This window comes from Equus caballus, chromosome 5, assembly GCF_041296265.1.
Source record: "Equus caballus isolate H_3958 breed thoroughbred chromosome 5, TB-T2T, whole genome shotgun sequence".
In the NCBI taxonomy this organism is placed as follows: Eukaryota; Metazoa; Chordata; class Mammalia; order Perissodactyla; family Equidae; genus Equus; species Equus caballus.
In genome coordinates this window covers 34,414,313-34,436,423 of record NC_091688.1, presented here as the reverse complement: position 1 = coordinate 34,436,423, position 22,111 = coordinate 34,414,313, and the positions used below count along the sequence as shown (strand labels likewise).

General features: G+C 45.9%; 1 protein-coding gene and 1 long non-coding RNA gene across 5 annotated transcripts; one reads left to right on the top strand and one right to left on the bottom strand.

Moving 5' to 3' along the window:
* Positions 1 to 98: 98 nt before the first annotated feature.
* Positions 99 to 10,472, top strand: LOC138924059 (uncharacterized). The gene is made up of 4 exons (XR_011438622.1): positions 99 to 1,727; positions 2,123 to 2,211; positions 2,303 to 2,358; positions 10,335 to 10,472. It is a non-coding gene; the product is annotated as an uncharacterized lncRNA (long non-coding RNA).
* A 1,887-nt stretch (positions 10,473 to 12,359) lies between these two features.
* Positions 12,360 to 21,206, bottom strand: FCRLB (Fc receptor like B). 4 transcript variants are annotated; one of them, XM_070266880.1, is made up of 7 exons: positions 20,983 to 21,206; positions 20,125 to 20,175; positions 19,808 to 19,828; positions 19,203 to 19,457; positions 17,317 to 17,583; positions 16,344 to 16,622; positions 12,360 to 16,035 (listed from the first exon to the last, which is right to left on the bottom strand). In XM_070266880.1, exons 2-7 carry the CDS (start codon positions 20,153 to 20,155, stop codon positions 15,620 to 15,622), a joined length of 1,269 nt encoding a protein of 422 aa, XP_070122981.1. In that variant the 5' UTR covers positions 20,156 to 20,175; positions 20,983 to 21,206; the 3' UTR covers positions 12,360 to 15,619. The 4 variants fall into 4 exon arrangements, with proteins under 4 accessions (XP_070122981.1, XP_023496623.1, XP_070122982.1 ...); XM_070266881.1 differs by lacking the exon at positions 20,983 to 21,206 and adding an exon at positions 17,051 to 17,153 and having other exon boundaries at positions 15,170 to 16,035; positions 20,125 to 20,602; XM_023640855.2 differs by lacking the exon at positions 20,983 to 21,206 and having other exon boundaries at positions 20,125 to 20,342.
* Between the last annotated feature and the right edge of the window lie 905 nt (positions 21,207 to 22,111).

Sequence of the window (22,111 nt, the reverse complement as noted above, 5' to 3'; positions counted from 1 at the left end):
CATTAAGAAGATGGAAGAGAGAAGGCTATGAGACTAAATGGATATGGGAGATGAAAGAGGAGGAATCAAAGATGGCTTTGTTTCTGGTTTGGGTGATTGAGTGGGTGATGGGTTCATTCACCAAGATAGGGAATAGAGGAGGAGGATCAGTCTGGAGAAAAGTAGATCCATTTTGGGACATTTTGACTCTCCAGTAAAGATGATCATTAGCTGGTTGGACACTGGGGTGTGACACTCAGAAAAGAGGTCCGGTCATCAGCTTATGAGTGGACAAGAATTGATGAGATTGCCTTGGATGCGAATATAAGAAAAGATGAGAAAAGAATTGAGAGATTGCTGAAGGAACATAAGATTTAAGGGCCGGGGAAGTAAAAGGAACCCACAAAGGAAATTGAGTCATAGTCAGAGATAATAAAGAAAAATTGAGGGGGCCAGACCAGTGGTGCAGTAGTTAAGTTTGCATGTTCCGCTTCGGTGGCCCAGGGTTCGTTGGTTCAGATCCCAGGTGCAGACCTATGCACCACTCATCAAGCCATGCTGTGGCAGGCACCCCACATATAAAGTAGAGGAAGATGGACACAGATGTTAGCTCAGGGCCAATCTTCCTCAGCAGAGGGAGGAGGATTGGCAGCAGATGTTAGCTCAGGGCTAATCTTCCTCGAAAAAAAGAAAAAAGAAAAATTGATATCCCGGAAGCCAAGGATCAGTGGTACCACAGAGATGTAAAGTGAAGTGAGCTCCTATTAGCTTTAACAACTGTGATGTCTTAGCATCTTTAATGAGATTGATGGGAGTGGGGTCAGGGAAAGGGAGCCTGATTGTAGGGGCAAGGAGATAATGGGAAGCAGAAAAATGGAGGCAGTGAGTGTGGACTAGTCTTTCAAGGTGAAAAGAAAGATGGGACCATAGCCAAAGGGAAATGTGGAGTGGAGGAAGGTGTTTCCTTGAGTGAATTAAGGGGTGGGGTGTGGTCCAGAGCCAGGTGGAGGATTAGCTTCTTCCATGGGAACAGGGGAAAGGGAAAGAATGGGTGGGGATGCAGGGTGGCAAGGAGTCAAAGGTATTCTCTTCTGATGGTTTCTATTTTCTAGGTGAAGAATCCAGTTTATATGCTAAGAGTGAGGATAGAGGTTTGAGAATAATAGCCAATTTGAGGAAAATTTGCCTGAAGAAAGTGGAGAAAAGAGTAGAAGCTGACCTGTGGGATGAGGCAACCAAGGTCCTGGTCAGCCTTGTCGGTGTTCGGACCATAAATGTAAAAGGCTTCTGTGCAGTAAAGGGTTCGCTCAGCAGGCCCTGGTTGCTCAAGCTCTGCGCATGCACATTCCAAAGAAAAGTCTGTCTTCAGGGGGAGTGGCCCTTAACCAGCCTGCAAGATGACCTCGCAGCCATCCGACTGTCCTGCCTGATAAAAGTGTTTTTAAATGCCTGAGGCCTTGAGCCATGCTGTCTCAGTTTGACCTCTGGGAGGCTGCAGCTTGAGTAGTTACAAGGTCGGTCATGCAGGTGCTAGGTGCCTATGTGACTGGCCCCCAATAAAAACCCTGGACGCCAAGGCTTGGCTGAGCTCCCTGTTTGGGGATAGTTCACACGTGTTGTCACACATCATTTCTGGGAGAATTAAGCACGTCCCTGTGCGACTCCAGTAGGAGGGGATACCTGGAAGCTTGCACCTGGTTTCTCCTGGACTTCACCCGTACGCCTTTTCTCTTTGCTGATTTTAATCTGTATCCTTTCACTGTAATAAGCCATAGCTTTATATAACAGCTCCTTTGAGTTCTGTGAGTCCTAGTGGATCAGCAATCCTGAAGGAACCTGAGAGTGGTCTTGGTGACCCCCAATACAGCATGCATTGTCTAGACTAGTGAGAAACTGGAAACATTTAAATGACTACAAGTAATGGATTGGTGAAATAAGTTGTTTTATCCATTCAGTGAAATATTAGGCAACTATTTAAACAGATAACAAAGGAAGTGGTTGATCTATGAAAAATATTGAAAGATATATATCAAACTGTTAATACTAGTTATTTCTGCAAGCCGGCGGGAGGGAAACTTACATGATAGGCTTTATACGGTTCTTTCTATGTAGTTTTTATTTTCTTCAACCAGTATTATTAAAGCTATTCACTGTCAACAATTGTAGATATTTACATTCTGGAAAAAGGAAGAAAAAACTATTACGGATTTATCTCCTGAACATTATATTAAGGTATCCTAATTATTCCCTCAGCTTTATCAATTTTCTGTTGGAAGTGAGCTTTTTTTCTCAGCTCCCTAAAATGGCTATTTGTTCCTTCAAGGATGGGAGTAGGAGACACATCTGAACTGTTATTGAATACCCTCAGAGCCTGGCTCAGTAAGTACCTATAACTGGGTGAATAAAAATGCGTCAGTTAGTGAGGCTGAAGTGACTTTACCAGTTCCTGTCTTTGTACTTTTAACCAGTAGGTGGCACCATTTGCTCTTTGGCAATGTATAGTTTCCGCGCCTTCCTTGAAATAGGGAAAAATGAAAAAGACAACCTGCAAGAAAAGCAGGATGCCGGGCCTAGGGAAGGAAATGATGTCTTTAGAGAGGGAGCTGGATTGCTTCTTGTCCTAGAATTGTTAGACACACAAGCACAAACACAAAGCCACAGTTTAGCTGTTCATTTTATCGTCAGCAAAGCTGCAACCTTGATACATGTGGGCTAAGCAAAAGTTCTTCTAATTGCTAAGAGATCATCAAGTATGTGGCTTGCATTTTTAGAAGACACCCATTTTATGTAACACGGCCTGACCACGTGAGAATACATACACATCCCCTTGCCTTCCCACTCTTTGGTGGTTTCTCAAGGATTTTTGACCACAGTCACATTTATCATTTTCATTTTTAAAAATACTTGCTATAAATGCATTTCTGTGCTGAGCAAAGAGCAAGGAAATTTCCCCTTTTCTGCCCCATAACCTCCCCATGATGGTCCAAAGACAAGTTCCTCTTTCTATCCCCAGCATATTGCCCAGGCCCTCCTACACCCAGTAACTTATCAGTAAAGGTTTGTTAATTGTATTCTTAATGGGACTTAAGATCTAGGACAGTTATGAAGATACACATGAAACGTACTTTGAGGCCCCCAAATAAAAATGTTGAACAAAAATATAAATGGGTGACAATAACATCATTCTATTATTTTGTCAGTGTTGGTGAGTAGAAGATGGCTACCTAGAAAGCGATGAGTTCAGAGCTGGCACTGTCTTTGAGGGGTGCAGTCTGAAGCCAGAGAAAACCTAGGTCTGAGTCCCACACTGCATCTCGCCCTGCTTCTTATCAATACGTGATCATGTGCCTTTAGACAGTTGTATGATTTCTCTAAGTCCCAGTTTCTTCATCTGCAAAATAGGAATAATTATGGCCGTATTGTAGAGTTGTGATAAGGATTAACTTACCAACGTGGCTTATTAGTGGGAGAAAGAAATACCAAGCTGAACCACTGCACCAGCAGCTGTTCAGAGGGAACGCAGAGCAGGAGAAGCTGTGGTGACCGGCAAGTGGCTGCAGATGGCTTGTGCTGAGGAAGCTGTTGAACAGAGATGAATCACTGAGGGGGCCAGCCCAGGAATTCAGTGGTCATGAGGATTAGGGGAAAGCAGATCCTAACCACCTGCACTGCTACAACCACATCCTGAAGGCCGTTTATTAGTTTAGAGTCTGTCTTTGTAAAGATGTGTCCTCCTTCCCTAGAAGGACCAGTTGTCAACATTCTGAGAAAATAACTTCGGCTCCACAAACTCTGGGACCGGAGATGACTGAATGGAGTTGAAGCACCCTTCTTGTGTAGGGACAACTTGGTCAACTGACCCAACAACTCCCCCTGCCTTACTCCCAACTGCACCCCCCACCCCCACCCCGCAACTTTTGCAAGCTCATCACATGTGCAGCTGTCCTTCTGAGAAACATGGGCAGGAACTGGTTATTGATTTGGGTTATGCTCTCAGTTCCTTTTTTGACTTAAGGAGAAACTGATAAACAAAGAGTCAGATGAGTGGAGCAAAGGAGACCACAGATGTTCCCTACTCCATAGCAGGGGTTTGCTGGGTTACATTTTGTAGAACTCCTTTCCCTCCGTTCTTCCCTGGACAAACAAAATGCAGGGAATGGCCTCAGTTCCCCCTTCGCAATGTCACAACCTTCGGGGCTCTTTTGCTGCCTAAACTTAGTCCAGTGTGTTGTAGTGCAAAGAGCTCTGTATTTGTATGCACAAGTCCTAGACTTACATTTTGGTCCTGTCATGTATTCGTTGTATGACTTGGTCAAACCAGTTAAACCCTCTGAATTTCAGTGTCCTCATCCAAAAAAGACAGGGTAATAATTAATGCCTACTCTAAGATTCCCTAAAGGATTTTAAACCATAATAAACAGAAATCCTATAAACTTTTGGTCAGTCCATAGAATATTTCCAGTCCTTTTTAAATATGTTCTTTGCCCCTCCTTACCACCAAGTATACTCCACTTCTTCTTCTAAGTGTGTTTCATATTCGCTATCTCATCTCTTCCAAGAAGTATTTCACTGCCCGCTCCTGCCAGTAATTTACTCATCCCCAGCCATGAGAACTGAAAATAGAAATGTGCCATTTACAAACATTCAAGTTGGCAGGAGGAAATTGCCCAAAGCGTAAAAAAAACTAGATTTGGATGTTCCATAGAAGCACTTTTATATGATCCCAAAGTGATGAATTTTTAAAAATTCCCTAAAGAACATCCCCCCACACACACACATTTTATCTTGGTTTGTTAGTTCTTGCTCAGCACTGGAGGTACGCACAGAGTAAGATGAGAACCTTAGAGTCAAGTTTCCGCTATGTAGACAGGGGTACAAATACCCAAACCATATGTTAAACTGACAGTACTAGCAAAATGCTCAGGGGCTCAGAAAAAAAAAATTCATTTGGCTGGAAGAAACTGGCAAGAATTCTCCAAGAAGTTGGCATTTGAGTTGACAGGTTGAAGGAGATGAGGGGAAAAGGCTTGGAAAGGGTGGCGGGAAGATAGACAGCAGTGAGGGCGAAGGCACAGAGATTTTGGGCCAGGCCATAAGATTGTTTCATTAAATGTGCCTGATATGTGTAACCAAAGGGATGATTTGTCCTGAGATTTCACAACCTGTCTCCAGACACGCATCCAGCCTTAACAGCGGCCACATAGAGTTGCAGCCCCTGTCGAAGGAAGGGGCTCCTACATGGCTCTCACAGGCTTCATGTGTCCACAGCCACTTTCACAGAGCATCTCAGAATCCCTTAGTGGGGCTACCAGGGTACTAAATGGATAAGCCCCATCTGCTTCTATACCTTCAGGCTGTCAAATCAGTAAGGTTGCCTCCAGTCCAAAATGATATTCTCAAGCAGGTTACTGAAGGAATGGCTTGTAAGCACTTATAAAAAGAGGTAGCGATATTAACTATAGTATTATTAACTAAAGTGAGCATGGTGATTACAGTGAATAATACAGTATTGTATATTTGAAAATTGCTGAGAGAGTAGATCTTAAAAGTGCTCACCACAAGAAAAACATTTTGTAATTATGTATGGTGATGGGTGTTAACTAGATTTATTACAGTGATCATTTCACAATAAATACAAATAGCAAATCATATTGTACACTGGAAACTAATATAATGCTGTATGTCAAGAACACTTCAATAAAAAATGAATGATAGCAACAACAAAAAAAAGAAGCAGCGTCCACTAGGGGTCAGCATAACCTTGCCAAGAATAGTCTGCCCTAACAGCCTGTTCTTTTTCTGACATAATGACTAGACAGGCAGATTAGGGGGAATGTTCACCCACTTTATCTGTGCTTGCCCTGGCTTTTGGACAGATTTCCTTGTGGACAAGGGTGAGAAATATGGGCTGGATATTAGAACAATTGAGTAGGTTGGTGAGTGGTTAAATAATTGCACTGAAAGGGTGAGAAATGGATCAGTGGCAATCAAGAGAGAAAGAGTTCTAGTGAGAAAGAGCCATCACACAAATTTCTTTAATCTGTTTCACTCAACATTTTTTTTTTTTTTTTGAGTGATCTGGATTAGGGCACAGAAGACACGCTTACCTAATTTGCATGTGCTGAGAGGGACTATACTGGGACACAAAATTGTCTTATTAAGCCAACAAAGACAAAATTCAAAAGAGATAAATATAAGGTTCTGTACTTGTGTTTCCAAAATGAACTACAGAAATATAAATTGGGGGGCAAAGAGGTGTGCCTTAGATGAAAATGATTTCTTGAGTGGGTTTGCAGGCAATAAGCTTAATGAGGCTGGACAGTATCACTTGACTCCTGGGAAAGTGGCTTTCCTTTAGGCTACACTGAACTCCACATCAAAAGTCCTGTATTCGATCTCTGATCTCTACCCCATCACTAACAAATCGTTTAGTCTCTGGGTCTCAATCTCTTGATCTCTAAAATTAACTAAATCTCTAGGTCCTTTATAGCAGTAAAATTCTAGGACTCACCCCTTCATTGTTTGTGGAAGTGGAGTCAACATCCACTTCACTACTTTCTCCAGTGCCTTTCTGATCTGCAGAGGCCGGAGAGCAAAAAGGGGCTGAGATTTCCTTGCAGCTGGGTGCTGGGTGCGACTTAGGTCTGGCCACTCAGAAGCCTCGTGGACAACATATGGGGGGTGAAAGTCAAGCAGAGGCTGTCTTTCTGCAGCTTCTGTTGCTTCTGGAAACTAGGCGGAGGCGGCTTTTGGTTTTTCCGTAGCAGCAACAGTCGAGATCCCAGTGTCCGGGCTCTATCTCTGTGGTGCTAAGAGGAAGGACCCCGAGCATCCATTTCTTGTACCATAGCAGACAAAGTACAGTCCTGATGCCCGAAATAGCAGCTTGTTCCTTATCACGGCTGTTTCCCGGATCTTAGCAGTGGCTGGGTGGTCCTTGACTGGCGATTTTCTCTTCATAGAAGAGGCAGCAACTCCCTTAGTGGCCTGACACTGGAAGGCTTTGCTGAAACTCAAACTAGAGTCTCTTTCAACTATTCTGTAAACCATTAAGTACTGTGTAATAAATTCCTTCCTAGCTGGATTTCTTTAATCCAGCCACAGTGGATTCCATTCATCAGAGATCAATATAACAATATACTTAAAACTTCTTTTTTATAAAAGGCCTGGAAGAGTGCACACCAAATTGTTAAACAGTCCTCACGTCTATAACCACTAAGGGAGTGAGAGGGTGGCATTTTTCCATGCAGTATGACTTTTTTCAAATAAAGACTATATTCATTAATAATGGTATATTTATTTTTTATATATTATGTTTATATATAATGTTATATTTATTTATGTATATATTAAGACTATATTCATTAATAATGCTATGTTTAAGGAATTAAGATGGCTGATGTATGTTGAAAGCAACATATTCATAGCAACAATTCATAGCAAGATCAAAATGTAGCTTTTGTTATCTTTCATAATCCATTTAAAATTTATTCCATGGGGTTATCTTCCCCTGTTCCCAGCACCCTGCTGCTCAAAGTGTGGCCTGAGAACCAGCAGTAGTGGCATCAGTTGGGAACTTGTTAGAAATGCGGAATCTCAGACCCCACTCCAGAGCCACTGAATCGCAATCTGCATTTGCAGAAGAGCTCTGGGTGATCCCTCATTAGGCTTAATGAAGAGGCGGTAAACTGCCCATATCTCCCCACTAGGAGGAAGAATTGTGATGGAGACTCACATCATGACAAAGAAATGTCTTCACGGATCCTCTCTCCTCTCCATACCTTTAAAGTTTGAGATGATCCATGATTTTTCTGCTTCTCTTGGTAATAGACAATCCCATAATGGCTTTAGGTCACAAGCATAGTTCCAATTTATAAATTAGAATGCCCAGTTCTAGATATTAATTTGACCTTCAATCTTTATTCAAAGATAAGTCTTCGTCCTACTACTTACCCAGCTAAGGTCCTGACTTGGGGAAAGAGTTTGGTTGGATTCTCTCTCTCTCTTTCACTCTCACTCCAGCTCCCCTCCCCACCGCCACCCCCCACATCTCCTCCCCCTCTTATTTGCATCTGTTTCCTTTGCTTCTCACCAAAGCCAAAGTCGGAGGTAAGAGTGAAGGCAGGGAGAATGGGTAAGGAAACAGAGAGTTCTTATTTGTCTGGGCAGCTTTCTGCTCTCTGAGCTTGGCAGGTGGCTAAAGCCAACTCTTTCTCCCACAGGCATTTTTCTGGTCTGTTGGGAAATGTTTATCCCTGGTGACTGCTCTCCTGCATTCCTATACTCAAGGCCTGCACCTCTTCCCTCAGCTCCTAGGAATCCAGATTTGCATCCAGCCTTTGGGTGCCTTTGTCTATCCCTCCTGGTGGCCTTATTTTACAGGAATGAAGACAACCCCATGCCAGCTCTCTATGTTTCATGGACCACAGAAATCCATACTCACATATGGCTTTGCCCTGAGATATTCTGTATTTGGTGCTAATCCACAAACAGGCTCTTCTATCCCACAGCTGCAGCTCACTTTAGCTTTCTCACACGTGAGTCAGGCCCAGTTCCCTTTGTCTTCCAACTGCAGGGAACACATTTCAGACCTCCTTGGGTGACTCTATGGGCATCTCCCTCATTAGGCTTAATGAAGAGGCGGTAAACTGCCCATATCTCCCCACTAGGAGGAAGAATTGTGATGGAGACTCACATCATGACAAAGAAATGTCTTCACGGATCCTCTCTCCTCTCCATACCTTGACCTCTTTTTATCTCCTTGATGTGATTTCAAAGTCTGAAAGTCAAGGAACAGATCTCTAACCATTTCCTTTGTAAATTCTGCATAAGATAATCTGGCTTCAGAATTTCACTTCCATTGTATCATGAAATATCGCTTTTGACATCCTGTCACAAGTGCAACTGCTTAATTGTAAAAAATAAAAATAAAATCCTGCCTTCCTGCCTTATTCTGCCTGGACACACCCACCTAAACAGTCATTGTGGGCCCCACGTTTTAAACCAAATATAGAGCTCCTAGAGATGTGCTCAGAAAAACTAGGGTGGAGAAGAAACTCAAAATTAGGAACGGTTGAAAACACTGAAAAAACAGTTTAAAAAAAGAAGAGTCTAGGGGCCTGCCTGTGGCCAAATGGTTACGTTCTCACACTCCGCTTTGGGGGCTCAGGGTTCCAAGCCATGCTGTGTCAGCATGCCACATAAAAGAACTAGCATGACCTACAACTAGCATATACAACTATCTACTGAGGCTTTGGGGAGGGGAAAAAAAAAAGAGGAGGAAGATTGGCAACAGATGTTAGCTCAGGGCCAATCTTCTTCAAAAACAAAAAAGAGTCTATCTTTAAGAAAACCTAAGTGTAACCTAAGCAGTCTCTTTAAATGTCTGAGGGGCCAACAAAAGGACCAAGAATTAGATTTATTCTACTTAACCTTAGGAAGTACAGTGAGTAGAAGTTACAACAAAATCATTTTGCTCATTTATGTAAGCAAGAACTTTCTAATTGCCAGCGCTGTCCAAAAATAAGAGTGGGCTGTCCTTGGGAGGTAATGAGGGCCGTGTCCGCACAAAAAGTCAAGCCTGGTTGCATGGCCACATGACAGAAGAACTTTAGAAAGGTCTCAAAAAGTGGTTTTTCGGTTGAACTAAACAGTCTTTAAATTCCCTTCAGATTTTCGAGGACCTCCAACTCATCTCTAAAGATGTCCACCTTTAGTCTCTGGTTCCCTATAGGGTCATATGTAACTTTTTTCCTAGACATTTTGGAATTTGCTTTCCTAGATTTGCTTTCTGAGTACATTTTATGTTTTATTAATTCTAAGACATAAATTTTTTAAAACTATCTTTTAACATCTCTGAAATCCTGATGCATCTTATAACAGCTGCCTTGTCATAGTTTTCATTGCTTACATAAGCATGAACATTAAAGTGCCAGCATCAAAATTTGCAGAATGAGTGTGAGCAGCTTGGAAGAAATTTCTAGAGACAATAGTGAAACTGTAGGTTGCGGGGAGAGGTGGAATGGGTGGACGTGTTTAGCAACATTCTTGAAGGAGAAATCAAAAGTGAGCTGGCTCCAGATAATTGTAAATACAGTTTAACAGTCTGGCAACAGTGACTGTTACTCTTATGGCTTCTTTTAAGAAATGCTGCATTACTAATGCTTTTCATAGGAAAGAAGAACTTATAAGAGTAGGAAAATACACACATTGATCAACCTGAGTCAAAAAGTAATGCAGCAAAGTCAGACTCTGAAAGTGAAAAACTTTTAGGAATACCTTACCCAATTTGTTTCTATTTTCCTTTTGATGCATGTATAACAGTGATTTGTGATTTTAAAAAATTCTATTTCTAGGGGCTGGCCCCGTGGCCGAGTGGTTGAGTTCACGCGCTCTGCTGCAGGCGGCCCAGCGTTTCGTTGGTTCGAATCCTGGGTGCGGACGTGGCACTGCTCATCAAACCACGCTGAGGCGGCATCCCACGTGCCACAACTAGAAGGACCCACAATAAAGAATATACAACTATGTACCGGGGGGCTTTGGGGAGAAAAAGGAAAATAAAATAAAATCTAAAAAAAAAAAAAAAAATTCTATTTCTAATTAAGCCTAAAAGACATTGTGTGGCTACTCAGTTATATTTTTCCTTTCTTAGTGTTTTCTTTAATGGTGCATCCCACAATCCTACAACGAGGAGACAGAACTTCAGAGATAAAGTATCTTGCCCAAGGCTACTGTGGGAGATCAGAATTGGCCATCCCAAAATGTGTCTCTTCGGCATGAGGATTATTTTGGGCTGGGTACTTTTAAGAAACTGTGGGGCAGGGTGGGGGGGTGGGAGGCTCTGAAAAGTATAAGTTACTCTTTGTAAGAGACATTTACATTTACAAGGGAAATCTCCATCTGGAAAGGTATCTCCCAGACTCTGCACCAGGAAGAAGGGGGTATGACCTTATCCCTAGAGCTCTTATCAATGCGGAAGGCAGGACTTAAATCCGATTAATAACCTTACTCTTGTTTACTGTGCTTTTCTGGTAATCTCCCACAACTGACTCCCCACACCCCCAACATCCTCCTTTGTCTTTAGCTGAAGATAGTATTTAAGGTAACAGCTTCTGCCACTTTGGCGAGTTACTCAGTTTTCCTGAGTCTCTCCCGTGTATACATGTTACAAAGCTTTGTTTGATTTTCTCCTGTTATCCTGTCTCATGTCAGTTTAATTCATAGCCCAGCCAGAAGGACTCAGAGGGTAGAGGATTTGTCTTCCTCCCCTACACTACACAGCTGGTAAGTAGCAAAAGTGACATTTGAACCCAAGTCTATTAACTCTTGAGCCAGAGTTCTTAACCTCTATACTCTGCCACCTCTAGGTCCAAAGCTAATTAGCTTGGCTATTGAACATGCTGCATTAGGGGCATATTTACTGTTAAGAGATGTGAGAATGGTCATCTCCCACATTACTGTAATGAGAGTGGCTCCTTTGAACTGAAAAGAACTAAAGTGTATTGTACCAATTCTTCAGTCTCAGATGTTAGCTGAATCAGGGATGTATGATTATATGAGGCCTCTTATTAGGAATAGGATGTCAGCATTGAAGCCAATTATCATTGCAGGTATAATGACTGGGGAACAAACTAAACCAAATATGGACTAACCGTAGTATGTGTCACCTGTTCTACATGGAAATTTGGTGAAGAACTAGGATAATCTGGTTTAGAATAAGAGCTCTACTTAGCCAAAGTCCGTGTTTAATAGGGGAGTGTCGTCAGGAGTGCATTTTCCTTAGTTAACTGCAAACTAGCTAGCAAGGAATTCAGAAAGTGGATGGGTTAACATTACAAATAGGGGCATTTACTCTGGGGTGGACTGTACTGCTGGGCTGCTGCCTGATGTAAGGTTAGTAATGCTATCCTGGTCCAATTGGAGACAGTCAACAGTAGATAAAGAGTCAAGAGGTTCTCTGGGTTTAACTGAGAAATGAAAGTATGATGATGTGTTCTCTTGACTGGGGTAGGAAAGACAAGCTCTCTCAATGCTAATTAGTGGAAGTGCAAATTGGTAAACCTCTTTGAGGGATAATTTGACAACATCTGTTAAAATTAAGAAGACATATTCTTTGACTCAGCAATTCTATTTCCAGGAGTTTATCCCACAGATACATTCAAGTTTGTGATAAAGATATAGGTGTAAGGATATTCACTGCAGCATCATTTAAAATGTCAAAAGTTTAAAAACAATCTAATAGTTCGTCAATAGGAACTGGCAGATGTCATCTCACCAGGAAGTGGTTTCTGAACCCCCATGTTGGGCTTAGTGCCCCTCCCCTGTGCTTCTAAGCACCTTATCATCCCCTGTCTTAAAACCTCTAATAATGAACGAGTCTGTTTATTTGTCTGTCTCTTCCTGTAGGGTTACTTTTATTCATTTCCCTCATTTTGCAGAAGAGGAAGTTTGGGCTCAGAACAATTGTGCAGTTCCCCATAGAGAATGAGGCAAAAGTACATTCAAAGGCATAGAGACATGAACGAGGCTGGTGTGTTGGGGAAAGAGCAAGTGGTCGGTGTGGCTGCAGTACAGCATGAATGGTCTCCATATGTCATGATAGGGAGTTCGGACTTTAACTTAGAGGATTTGATTCACTCTCTTAGGAAAAAAGTCATAAGTGTGGAGCTCAAAGAGTTCCCCTCTTTCCATAGAGTAAAGCTAATATAAAAAAACAGACTCAGTGAGGACAGAATGAAAGAGGAAGGCTGGGGCCAGCCCCGTGGCCAAGTGGTTAAGTTCACGTGCTCCGCTGGTGCGGCCCAGGGTTTCGCTGGTTCGGATCCTGGGCGTGGGCGTGGCACCACTCATCAGGCCATGTTGAGCTGGCGTCCCACGTGCCACAACTAGAAGGACCCACAACTAAAATATACAACTATGTACTGTGGGGATTTGGGGAGAAAAAGTAGAAAAAAAAATAGATTGGCAACAGTTGCTAGCTCAGGTGCCAGTCTTTAAAAAAAAAAGAGAAAGGCTGAGATCCAAATGGAACTTGCCAGGATCCCTTCTACTGGAGGACATTTGGGTTCCTTGTTTGGTATCTCGTATGGATATCAGTAAGTTTAGGGTCTGCAGCCTGAGTCTGAGCCACAGAACTGATCAGAGAACCAGGGAGAAGCAGCTTCCTCCCCTGGCTTCTCCAGCATGTTTCTATCCTTGCTGCTTTCCTTGTTGCTATCCTTGCTGCTTGGGAATGAACTCTGAGATTCTCCCTTGGGCCAGCTAGCCTTCTGATTCTCTAAATGCATGTTGGGACCTCAAACAGAAGCTGAATGAGGCAAAGCTGATGTTTCTTTAGTGCAGGTTTTTCTGGGAGATCATTAACAGATATTGCAGAGGATGATCTATGAGAGCTGGGGGGCTTAGAGACAGCGGAGTCTAGAGAGCACAAAAGTCAATTCTTCTCCCTCCACCCACAAAAAAATTGAGTCACGAATGATTTTTGTTCTCACTCGTAAGTCCTTGTTCTTCCCCAGCCCCCACATCCCTAGTTCTAAATGTAGGCAGGTGGCAGGAAAGGAAGAAGGATATTGTGGCTGTTAACAAGGTATAAATGAAGGAGACCCTGCCATACCAGCTCTCTTGTGAGTGGCGATTTCATTGTTTTGCTCTCTTAAAAAATGATCAACTGATTTTTTTTTCATGACTTGGGATCCTTTGATTACTAAGTCTCTTGGTAGTAATGCTAGTCACTTCCTGTCTGGATCAGGGATGGCAGAAAATCAAGGGAACAAAATCAGAAGGGAAACAGCCTGGCCACTGGAGTAGAGGGGAATTAGCAGAGAAGTCTTCCTGGGAGGAGAGTTCTCAGAAGTGAGATGAGCTTGCATTAGAAAGCTGGAAATCAGAGTCACAGAGAACCTTGTAAACTAGAACCCTAGTACTGGACTACAGGGGCCTGGACATACCTTCTCAGGGAGCAGCAGGCACCCACTGAGATCAGTTTACTTGGTGCTTCTTTTTTAACTTGAAATCAGCATCTCCTCCAGTAAGACTTATTGATGCCTTCATCCCAGGAACGCTTCCAAATATCTATCCCAAATACTCAACAGGCTAAAGGACTTCCTAACAAAACTTCCATTTCTGATCCCTTTCTACTTCCCCACATTCATCTCCTGACAGCTTCTCCCTAAAATACACCCCCCAACAAACACATAAACACACATAATTCTCCAACCACTCCCAATTATTTGCAGCTCTACAAACACAAACTTTTATGCCTCCGTGCCTTTGCAGCCTCAGCCTACATGCCCTACCCCTCAATCTTTTCCACATTTTTACTTGGTGAATTCTTGCTGTTCTTTCAAGATTCAGTTTCCTCCTCTGAATTCCCGTAGTGTTTCATAAAGCACTTAGCACATTGCATTGCAATTTATGTGTGTACCTGCCTGCCTCTCTCTGTATGTAATTTCAGTGACTTTGTAATAATAACATGGTGAAGATAATACTAAGAAGAAAATTAGGAAGTATGTTGATGTTATTCTGGTTAATCACTCAAAAAGAAACAGGAAATTGTGTTGTGACTGAATATCTATAACGCAGAAGTAAAGGATGGGAGAATAGAGTTATCAGTTCTAAACCTTAACAATGAAGCTTAACTGATAAAGGGTACAGACTCAATGCGAGTGAGACTTCCCGGGAACAAGTCACACCAGCCTGGCAGAGAGCCAATCTAGTAGGCAGATGGGAGACCCATGAAAATGGGACTTGTAGGACGCACCCCCTGAAACTGCGATTGAAATGGTCTCTTGCTTTTTTTTCTTCAAGTGACATTAAAGTTTCCATGTAGGATGGGACATAGATCTGTGCACATGTGTGTCTAAGTGTGTTCGTCTTGGAATGGCTCTTAGGGAAGTAAAAAAACTGCTAAAAATTAGAATTTAGCAATTTTGAGGATTTGTCTTAAACTTTCTTCAGAGATTCCTCAAAGCAATTCTACTCATTTAATTTGTGACTAAAATGAGCATGGCCCATTACCAGAGCCCGTGAGTCTGTCTAGCTACAGTGGGGCAGGACGCACATCTGGACCAGTCTACCAAACTCTGACCCTTATGACTCAGAATGGGAGGCCGAGACAAATACCTTTCCCTCTCTAAAACTAAAAAGAACCCAGGGCTTTGAGGGTATAAAGTCATCAGAAATAGAACTGAAAGTCTTTTTTAAAGTAACATTAAATTCATTATGAATAACTACAACTTGACTCTAAAATGTTCTAGAAAGCTCAGTTACCTGAATGACCTTAAGTACCAAAATATCGCTTGTGCTGAGATATGTACTGGGTGGGCTTACATGAAAAGCTAAGGATGACTAAATTCACTTCCAAACGTGAACCTCTAAGCGGTAAACAACAAGTTTCTACTTCCTTACTGAATTCTGTGAGGGGAAGGAAGAAAGCAGAGGGAAGGCCTTGTGGTTACAAACTGCTCAGATATGCTGTGTAAGACTGAAATCATCAGCCACTAGACTTTTTGCGTCCTTCTTTAAAAACCACAGCGAGACAAAGGGATGTAACAGATGGCTTTGAAAGGTCACCGGTGATGGGAAGCAGGAGAGACCAGGAATGAATGAGGTTGGAGAGGGGACAGTAGCCGCCTCCCCCACCTCAGCTCTCCACAGTAGCGGTCTCCGGTGCTCCCGGGCTCACAGGAACGCGGAGAATGAGGGTCTCCATTGTTTCCCTGTGCTCTGGGAAGGCCTGTGGCTCCTTTAATTCCAGGACCATCCGGCTCAACAGGCCTTTGAGCAGCTGCATTTCTCGGAGCAGAAGGTCCACGTCGGGTTTCAGGGCTCCCGCTGATTGTTCCAAGGGGGTCCGCGGAGCACAGGCCGGCGGCCCAGCAGTGGGGGCTCTGCCCGTGGGGAACTGCAGCCCCGCTGAGGTGGTGTTCGGGACGGAGGTGACCGATGGGACCGATCTGGACACCGGGGGCTTTCTGAAGGAAAGCGGCTTGTTACCAGGCGCCAAGGCTGCGGCCTGTGGGACGGGGGCGGTGGTGGATGCCAATTCCAGAGCAGAACCTGTGAAAGCAACACGCCGAGTACCGCGCAGCTGCAATCGTTCTCCCACGGTCTGGGGGCGGGGGCGAGGAGTTGGGCGGGTGGGTGGATGGGAGAGAGGCACCGGGCCAGGGAGCGGAGCAGGGAGGCAGGAATGCGTGGGGAGAGGCGGGAGGCAGCGGAAGCGGGTGAAGAGGGCAGGGATGCGGAGATGGGAAGGCGGGGCAGGTGACAGGAGAGGGAGTGCGGGTAGGACTCGCCGGTGCCAAGAGGCTGAGGCAGGGCTGCCCACCCGGGTGGACGTCGCGGGAGGGCATGCGGTCACTCACCCCGCCCTGGGAGCTGCAGCCATGGGCTGCGTTTCCGGACGCTGCGGGTGGCGGTAGCCACCTCGCACCAGTGCGATTCCAGCTCCTCGACCTCGGGCTCCGGGACCGTGTACTCGGCGCCCCAGTCGAAGCGGCGCACGGCGCGACTGTACTTGTAGAAGGCGAACTGCAGCGGCGTGTCGCGCTTCTGCGGGTGCAGGCGCGTGTCGCAGCGCACGACCACCCCGCCGCGGGGCTCCCCCCGGCCCATCACCCTCAGCACCGGCGCCTGGAACAGCTCTGCGGAGAGGGGGGCCCAGTGGCTGCGATGCACGTTAGGCTGGAGCAAGGGTCCCGGGGCACCAAGTCCCGCTCGTCCTCGGCCCCGCGACCCCTCTCTCCTTCCGGTTTCCCAGGAGGGCTTCTCGCCGCCCAGGGGACCAAGGAGTGGGAGGAGGCTGTGTGTACGCGGGGAGGGAGGAAGGAAAGCCTTCTGAAATGTGGGGCAGGGGGACCGAGTCCCTGAGGGACGGGTAAAGATTGAAAGAGGCGGGAACAGGCCAGACACTTTATGTCATATCCCAGCTGACACCCAGCTCGCCTTCTCCAGCCTAGAAGGGGGTCGCTGCGCCTGCCTCGCGGGACGCAGAGGAGCCATTCCCTTGCCCCAGTCCCACAGGGAACCCCCTACCACTGCTGCCGCCATTCTGGCTAGGACGTGGACAGACCTGCCCCCTATGTGGGGTGCCCACCCGGAGTAAGGAGCCGGGGTGTGTGTCGGGAGGAAGGGACACCCGCCCCCACGCAGGCTGCAGATCAAGTGTGCCTTCACTGCGGAGGAGAGGAGAGGAGAAAGCGTCAGCGGTCTAGCAAAGAAATCCGACACGTGGCAGCTACTTGAATCTCCGCCCCTCCTTTCCACCCCCGCCTGATCGCTGTCCCAGAATTTCCCAGTGCTCATTTGCTTCCCTCCGGGGCCCCACGTATCCCCCACCTTGCACAGTCACCGCCACCTTGGAGGAGAACATGGGTGCGCTCTCCACTGGGATGCGCATGGTGCCCGAGCACTGGTAGCGCCCGCTGTCGCTGGAGCGCGCCTGCGGCACTGTGTAGTTGGCGCTGGAGTGGAAGTAGCGCACGGCCTGGCCGTCGTGGTAGTAGTGAAGCTTGTAGACGATTTTGTCATACCAGCCACGGCAGCGCAGGACCAGCGGCTCGCCCTCGAACACCGCAGCATAGGGCACTTGCAGGATCAGCCAGTCTACGACAGACACCACAGACAGGCCTGACCCCAAGAGAAAATTCAGCCCTGGGGGGTCTCCCATTCCCCACCTCTATGCTTCCCCTCTCCACCCGCCCCTCCCCCCCCCTCCGCCCCGTACTCTCCTTCCCCTCTCCCACCAACTCACTCCTGCCTTACTGAGGCACCCCAGGAGCCTCAAAGCAGGGCGCATTAGTTGGTGAGTGGGGAAAGAGGGGGATTGGCGTTTCATTAGGTACTGAGAAGGCAAAGGTGCCTGAGACTTGGTTCTGGCCTCAAAGAATAATGCCCACCAATGCAGTTTAAACTCCATTGGGTGGCATCAGGACATTCCTGACCTGGCCCCTGCTCACCACTCCAGCATCATCTCAGTATTCTCCCCTGTCCCATTTCTCCTTTACTGTCCCCACCTTCCACTCCTAATGCAGGCTAAGTGCAGCCATACTGAACTGCTGGAAGAACTGGCCCTGCTCTGAGCCCAGAGCCTTTGCACCTGCCAATAAGACTCCCCTTCACCTGTTTTAGTTGAAGTCTACTTGTCCTGCGGGTCTAGGCTTAGACCTTATCTCCTCCAGGAAACTTCCCTAACCCCCAGGACACTTCCCTAACCCCGGGGACAGCCTTAGGTACTTGCCACAGCACTCAGTATTTACCCCAGCACCATCACCATCAGAGCTAACACATAAGCCCTAACATGTGCTAGATGCCATTTTAGGTGTTTTACATTGAAAAAGAGTTCTGCAAGTAAAAGCCACAATTATATGCTACTCTCACTTCTGCAAGCAGTAACCACCGTCTATTATGACCAGTATCTTCTGTATATTCACTATCAATTTCCAAACCAGAAACCAGAATGTGGAGAGGAAGTGCGCGTAAGTGCTAATCTGAACCCTGAGTGATGATCTTTAAACTCTGAATACAAACAGTGGCCTACCAGGCTAAGATATTATATTCCTTATGAAGTAGCCAATCCTGGGCCCTAATGAACAATTGTTATTTCTCTTATTCTGTTTTGAAACCCTTTAAGTATCCCCAGGGAGTCAGTTTCTTAATGGACCCCTGTGTACACACGTGTGTACATGTCTGTAATAAAATTTTGATTAAGTGCTCTGTTCAACTGGTGCTTTTTTCCTTAACAGCATGATATAGTTCATTTTTAATCTTCACAACAATCAAAGAGATAGGTATTATTGTCTGCCCTATTTTACTGATGGGAGGTACAGAGAGGCACCATTCAATCAAGAGTAATTCCCATGGCCATACCCAGCCTGCCCAAGGATCCTCACTTTTCCTGCTTTTCTCTGTCCTTTCCCCTCTGCCCTCTGGCGAACTTTTCTGTCCAGTATTGCAGGTTCTCAGAGGCTCAGCTCTTCTGACTAGTCTCATAAACAGAAATATTTATTTGCTGCCCATGGTGGCAGGAGGGTGAGGGAACTTTGGGGCCAGGCAAGCCTTACTACATCTCTCACATAGTGCCATGCAGGCCCCTGCCTGCTCCAGAGACTCTAGATAGGCCCCCGTTCCTGCCCTGGTGGGAGTGGCTCAGTGTCCTCTCCCACAGGAGGGCCAGTATTGCCAGACGAGACAGGCGCTGCCCCTCCCTTCCTCAGACTACTCACCATTGGACACAGAGAGGTGGATGGGGTCACTGACGGGTGCTCCCCTTGTCTGGCACCGATACACCCCTGGCGTCTGCACCTCAATGCTCTTCTTGTGAGACGGTAGGAGTAGGTGGCCCAAATACCAGAGAGTGCTGATGGGCCGGAGCTCCAAAAGCAGAGGGTGGTACCCATCACACCGCAACGTTACCCGCTCCCCCTTGAAGATTGTGGTCCAGGGTGGGTGTAGAGACAAAATGGGCTTCTCCAGAGTAGCTGGGGGTATGTGAGAGGGGGCAGTGTGGAAAAGAGAATCAAGGTGAGGTACCCAACGATGTAGTCTAAGGTTAGGAAATCTCAGAAAGCTCCAGCTTTGAGGACCCAGCCCATGTTACTAACCCATCCCTGAGGCAGGGGAGGCCACATTGGGCTACACATCATCAGTCCTTCAGTTAGCACCCATCTCTAAGTGTCTATGGACAAACTGAGTCACAAGATTGAGGAGGAGTGGGAAAAGGCACTATCTCAGAACAGCCAAGAAGTGGGGAGTGAGTACACAAGCAGGTCACTTAGTGGGGCTGGAGTGGAAGTCGTAGAAATTGGGATAAGGGATGTGGAAGACTCACCAGCTTGCCCATTGCTTGGAACTGCAAAACAAGAATCAAAGAAGGAAGAAGCAGGAGAATGTTGGAGATGAGAGGGAAGAAAGGGGCTCTCTTGACCACAGGAAAGACTCAACACATCTCAAGACCTGGTTTTTTTCTGCCTTTAGTTTCCCCTGCTCTAAGAAACCCCCTCCTCCTCACCCCTCCAAAAATAGATAGTGAACTGTTTGGAATTGAGGATTAGATACCCCCCCAACACACACACACACACACCCATGACTCACACTCTTCCCCACACCCAAAGTCCTTATGCTGCTATTGCCTCGTTGAGGACTCACCCAGGAGCAGGAGGGCTGTCAGTGCCCACATGATAGACTCCCCTACAGCAGCTGCAGAACGTTGGAGATGTGCCGGCATGGGATGGAGGAGGAGAGAGAGAAGGTAGCCAATGCTGACCATTGAGTACTGAGAGACATTGCTGCTTCTCCTACCCATTCCTAATTCCTAAAGATCATGGACTGGAGAGAGCAGGAGACAGGCTGGATATGTGTCAACACTTAGGTGTCCCAAGTACCAGGCATTGTCCCACTTACCACCCCTACACCCACCTCACATCTCAGGCCAGCCTCAACTCCTGTAGAGAAGGCCTGCTGAGCAGAGTCTGTGCCCTCTGCAGCCCAAGAGAACCAAACAGAACCCCAGGCTGTGGCTGGTGACTCTGCCACCACAGGCTCCCATCGACATCCCACTCCCATTTCACCTCCTCCCCACCTTCCAGTCAGCCCTGTAAGCCTCAGTTGAGGAAGACACATTTTCATGTCCTCCTGGTCCACCCAAGGCCTTTATTCTGCTCATTCCTTGATAACAGACATTTCCTGTAAGACCTAGTGAGGTTGATCTTGGGTTTCCTGCACCCAGAGCTCACATCCTTCCACTGATGATTAGGCAAAAAAGCATGACTCATCAACCACCCTCTCTGTCACTGTCTCCCAGTGTCCCAGTCAAGGATAGAAACGCAATATGTTTCCCCTTCTTTCTCCCTTTCTGAAACCTTAAACCCTCAAAAATTAGAAAACTCTTCTTTCCTATCCATCCCAATGATCTCACCCTGTGGCATCTCCACTTACTTATGCCTTCCTTCCTTCTTCATCCCTGCAGCCCCTCCCCAACCACGCCTCAGTTCTAGGACTCCTTACCTGGGGCAGAGAAGTCACTGCATCAGCCCCTCAGAATCTTCTGAGATCCGACCTTCTGGCCCTACTTCTTGTGCTTTCTGAGTCACGTGATCATACCCTGAGCAAGGGGGAACCTGAATTCTCTTGTAAATACTTCATGAATTTTCCAACCTGATAGTATGTCTCCTTGGACAGTCTCCTGCCCTCACCTGTGGCTGTTCAGTACTGGGGCACCTCCTTCCCTTGGAATTCTGGCAGGAAGGGGATCGATTATGACACTGCCGACTCTCTTTAAGACAGTCTCTTCCCCTCTTGCCTGCTGATGCCCAAAGCTTCACTCTGAGAATTCTCTCATAGTTTCTCTTAATGTGCTAGTCCTTGTTAAAAATGCAAATGCCTCTTAGGGAAATATGATTGGTCATTTAAACGATGCTGGCCACTTCAGATCCTATTTGGGAGCAGGTTTTGATAAAAGAGAGATAGTCATATGGGTCTAAAAGTAGGGGGGGGGGGTGTTTGATAAGGTGCTCAGGAGCAGGGGAGGGAGAGAGCTGGACACTGAGGACAGAGACCATAAACTGGCTGCATCATCTACAGTTGCCCCAGAGGTCTGGCTTCTGCACCAGGCCTCCACCTCTATGACAGAAACGTAACCCACCCATCAGCTGTCTATCACCTTTGTCTACATAAGCTGATGCTGTTTTGGCTTCTTCTCACTCATAACTCAGATCTCAGCCTCTTCACCAGATTCCACAAGAAACCTGATTACACCCAAAATACATGAGGTATACAGTCTTCCCTGAAAATCTCTAGAATCACTGGGAGGGTTCACATCATACAGTGCTCAGAATTTGGCTTGCAGAATCTTCCACCCAACATTTCTTTATTCCAGGCTTTCTTCTGCATTTTCCCCAAGTTGGATCTTTTTCTCCATCGAGGACTTTTCCCTGCAGAAATTCTAATTCTTCACCCCTTTACTATGCAGAGAAATTTAGCAATTATCATTTGTTACCTGAGCAATTCTTCACAGCCTCTCATGACATAGTTTCTGGACAAGATACGCCATCATCTGATAATTCTGATGAATAAAATGTCTCAGTGATGAGGATGATGATAATCAGATAGTGCAGCTGTTGCTGACGATAATGAC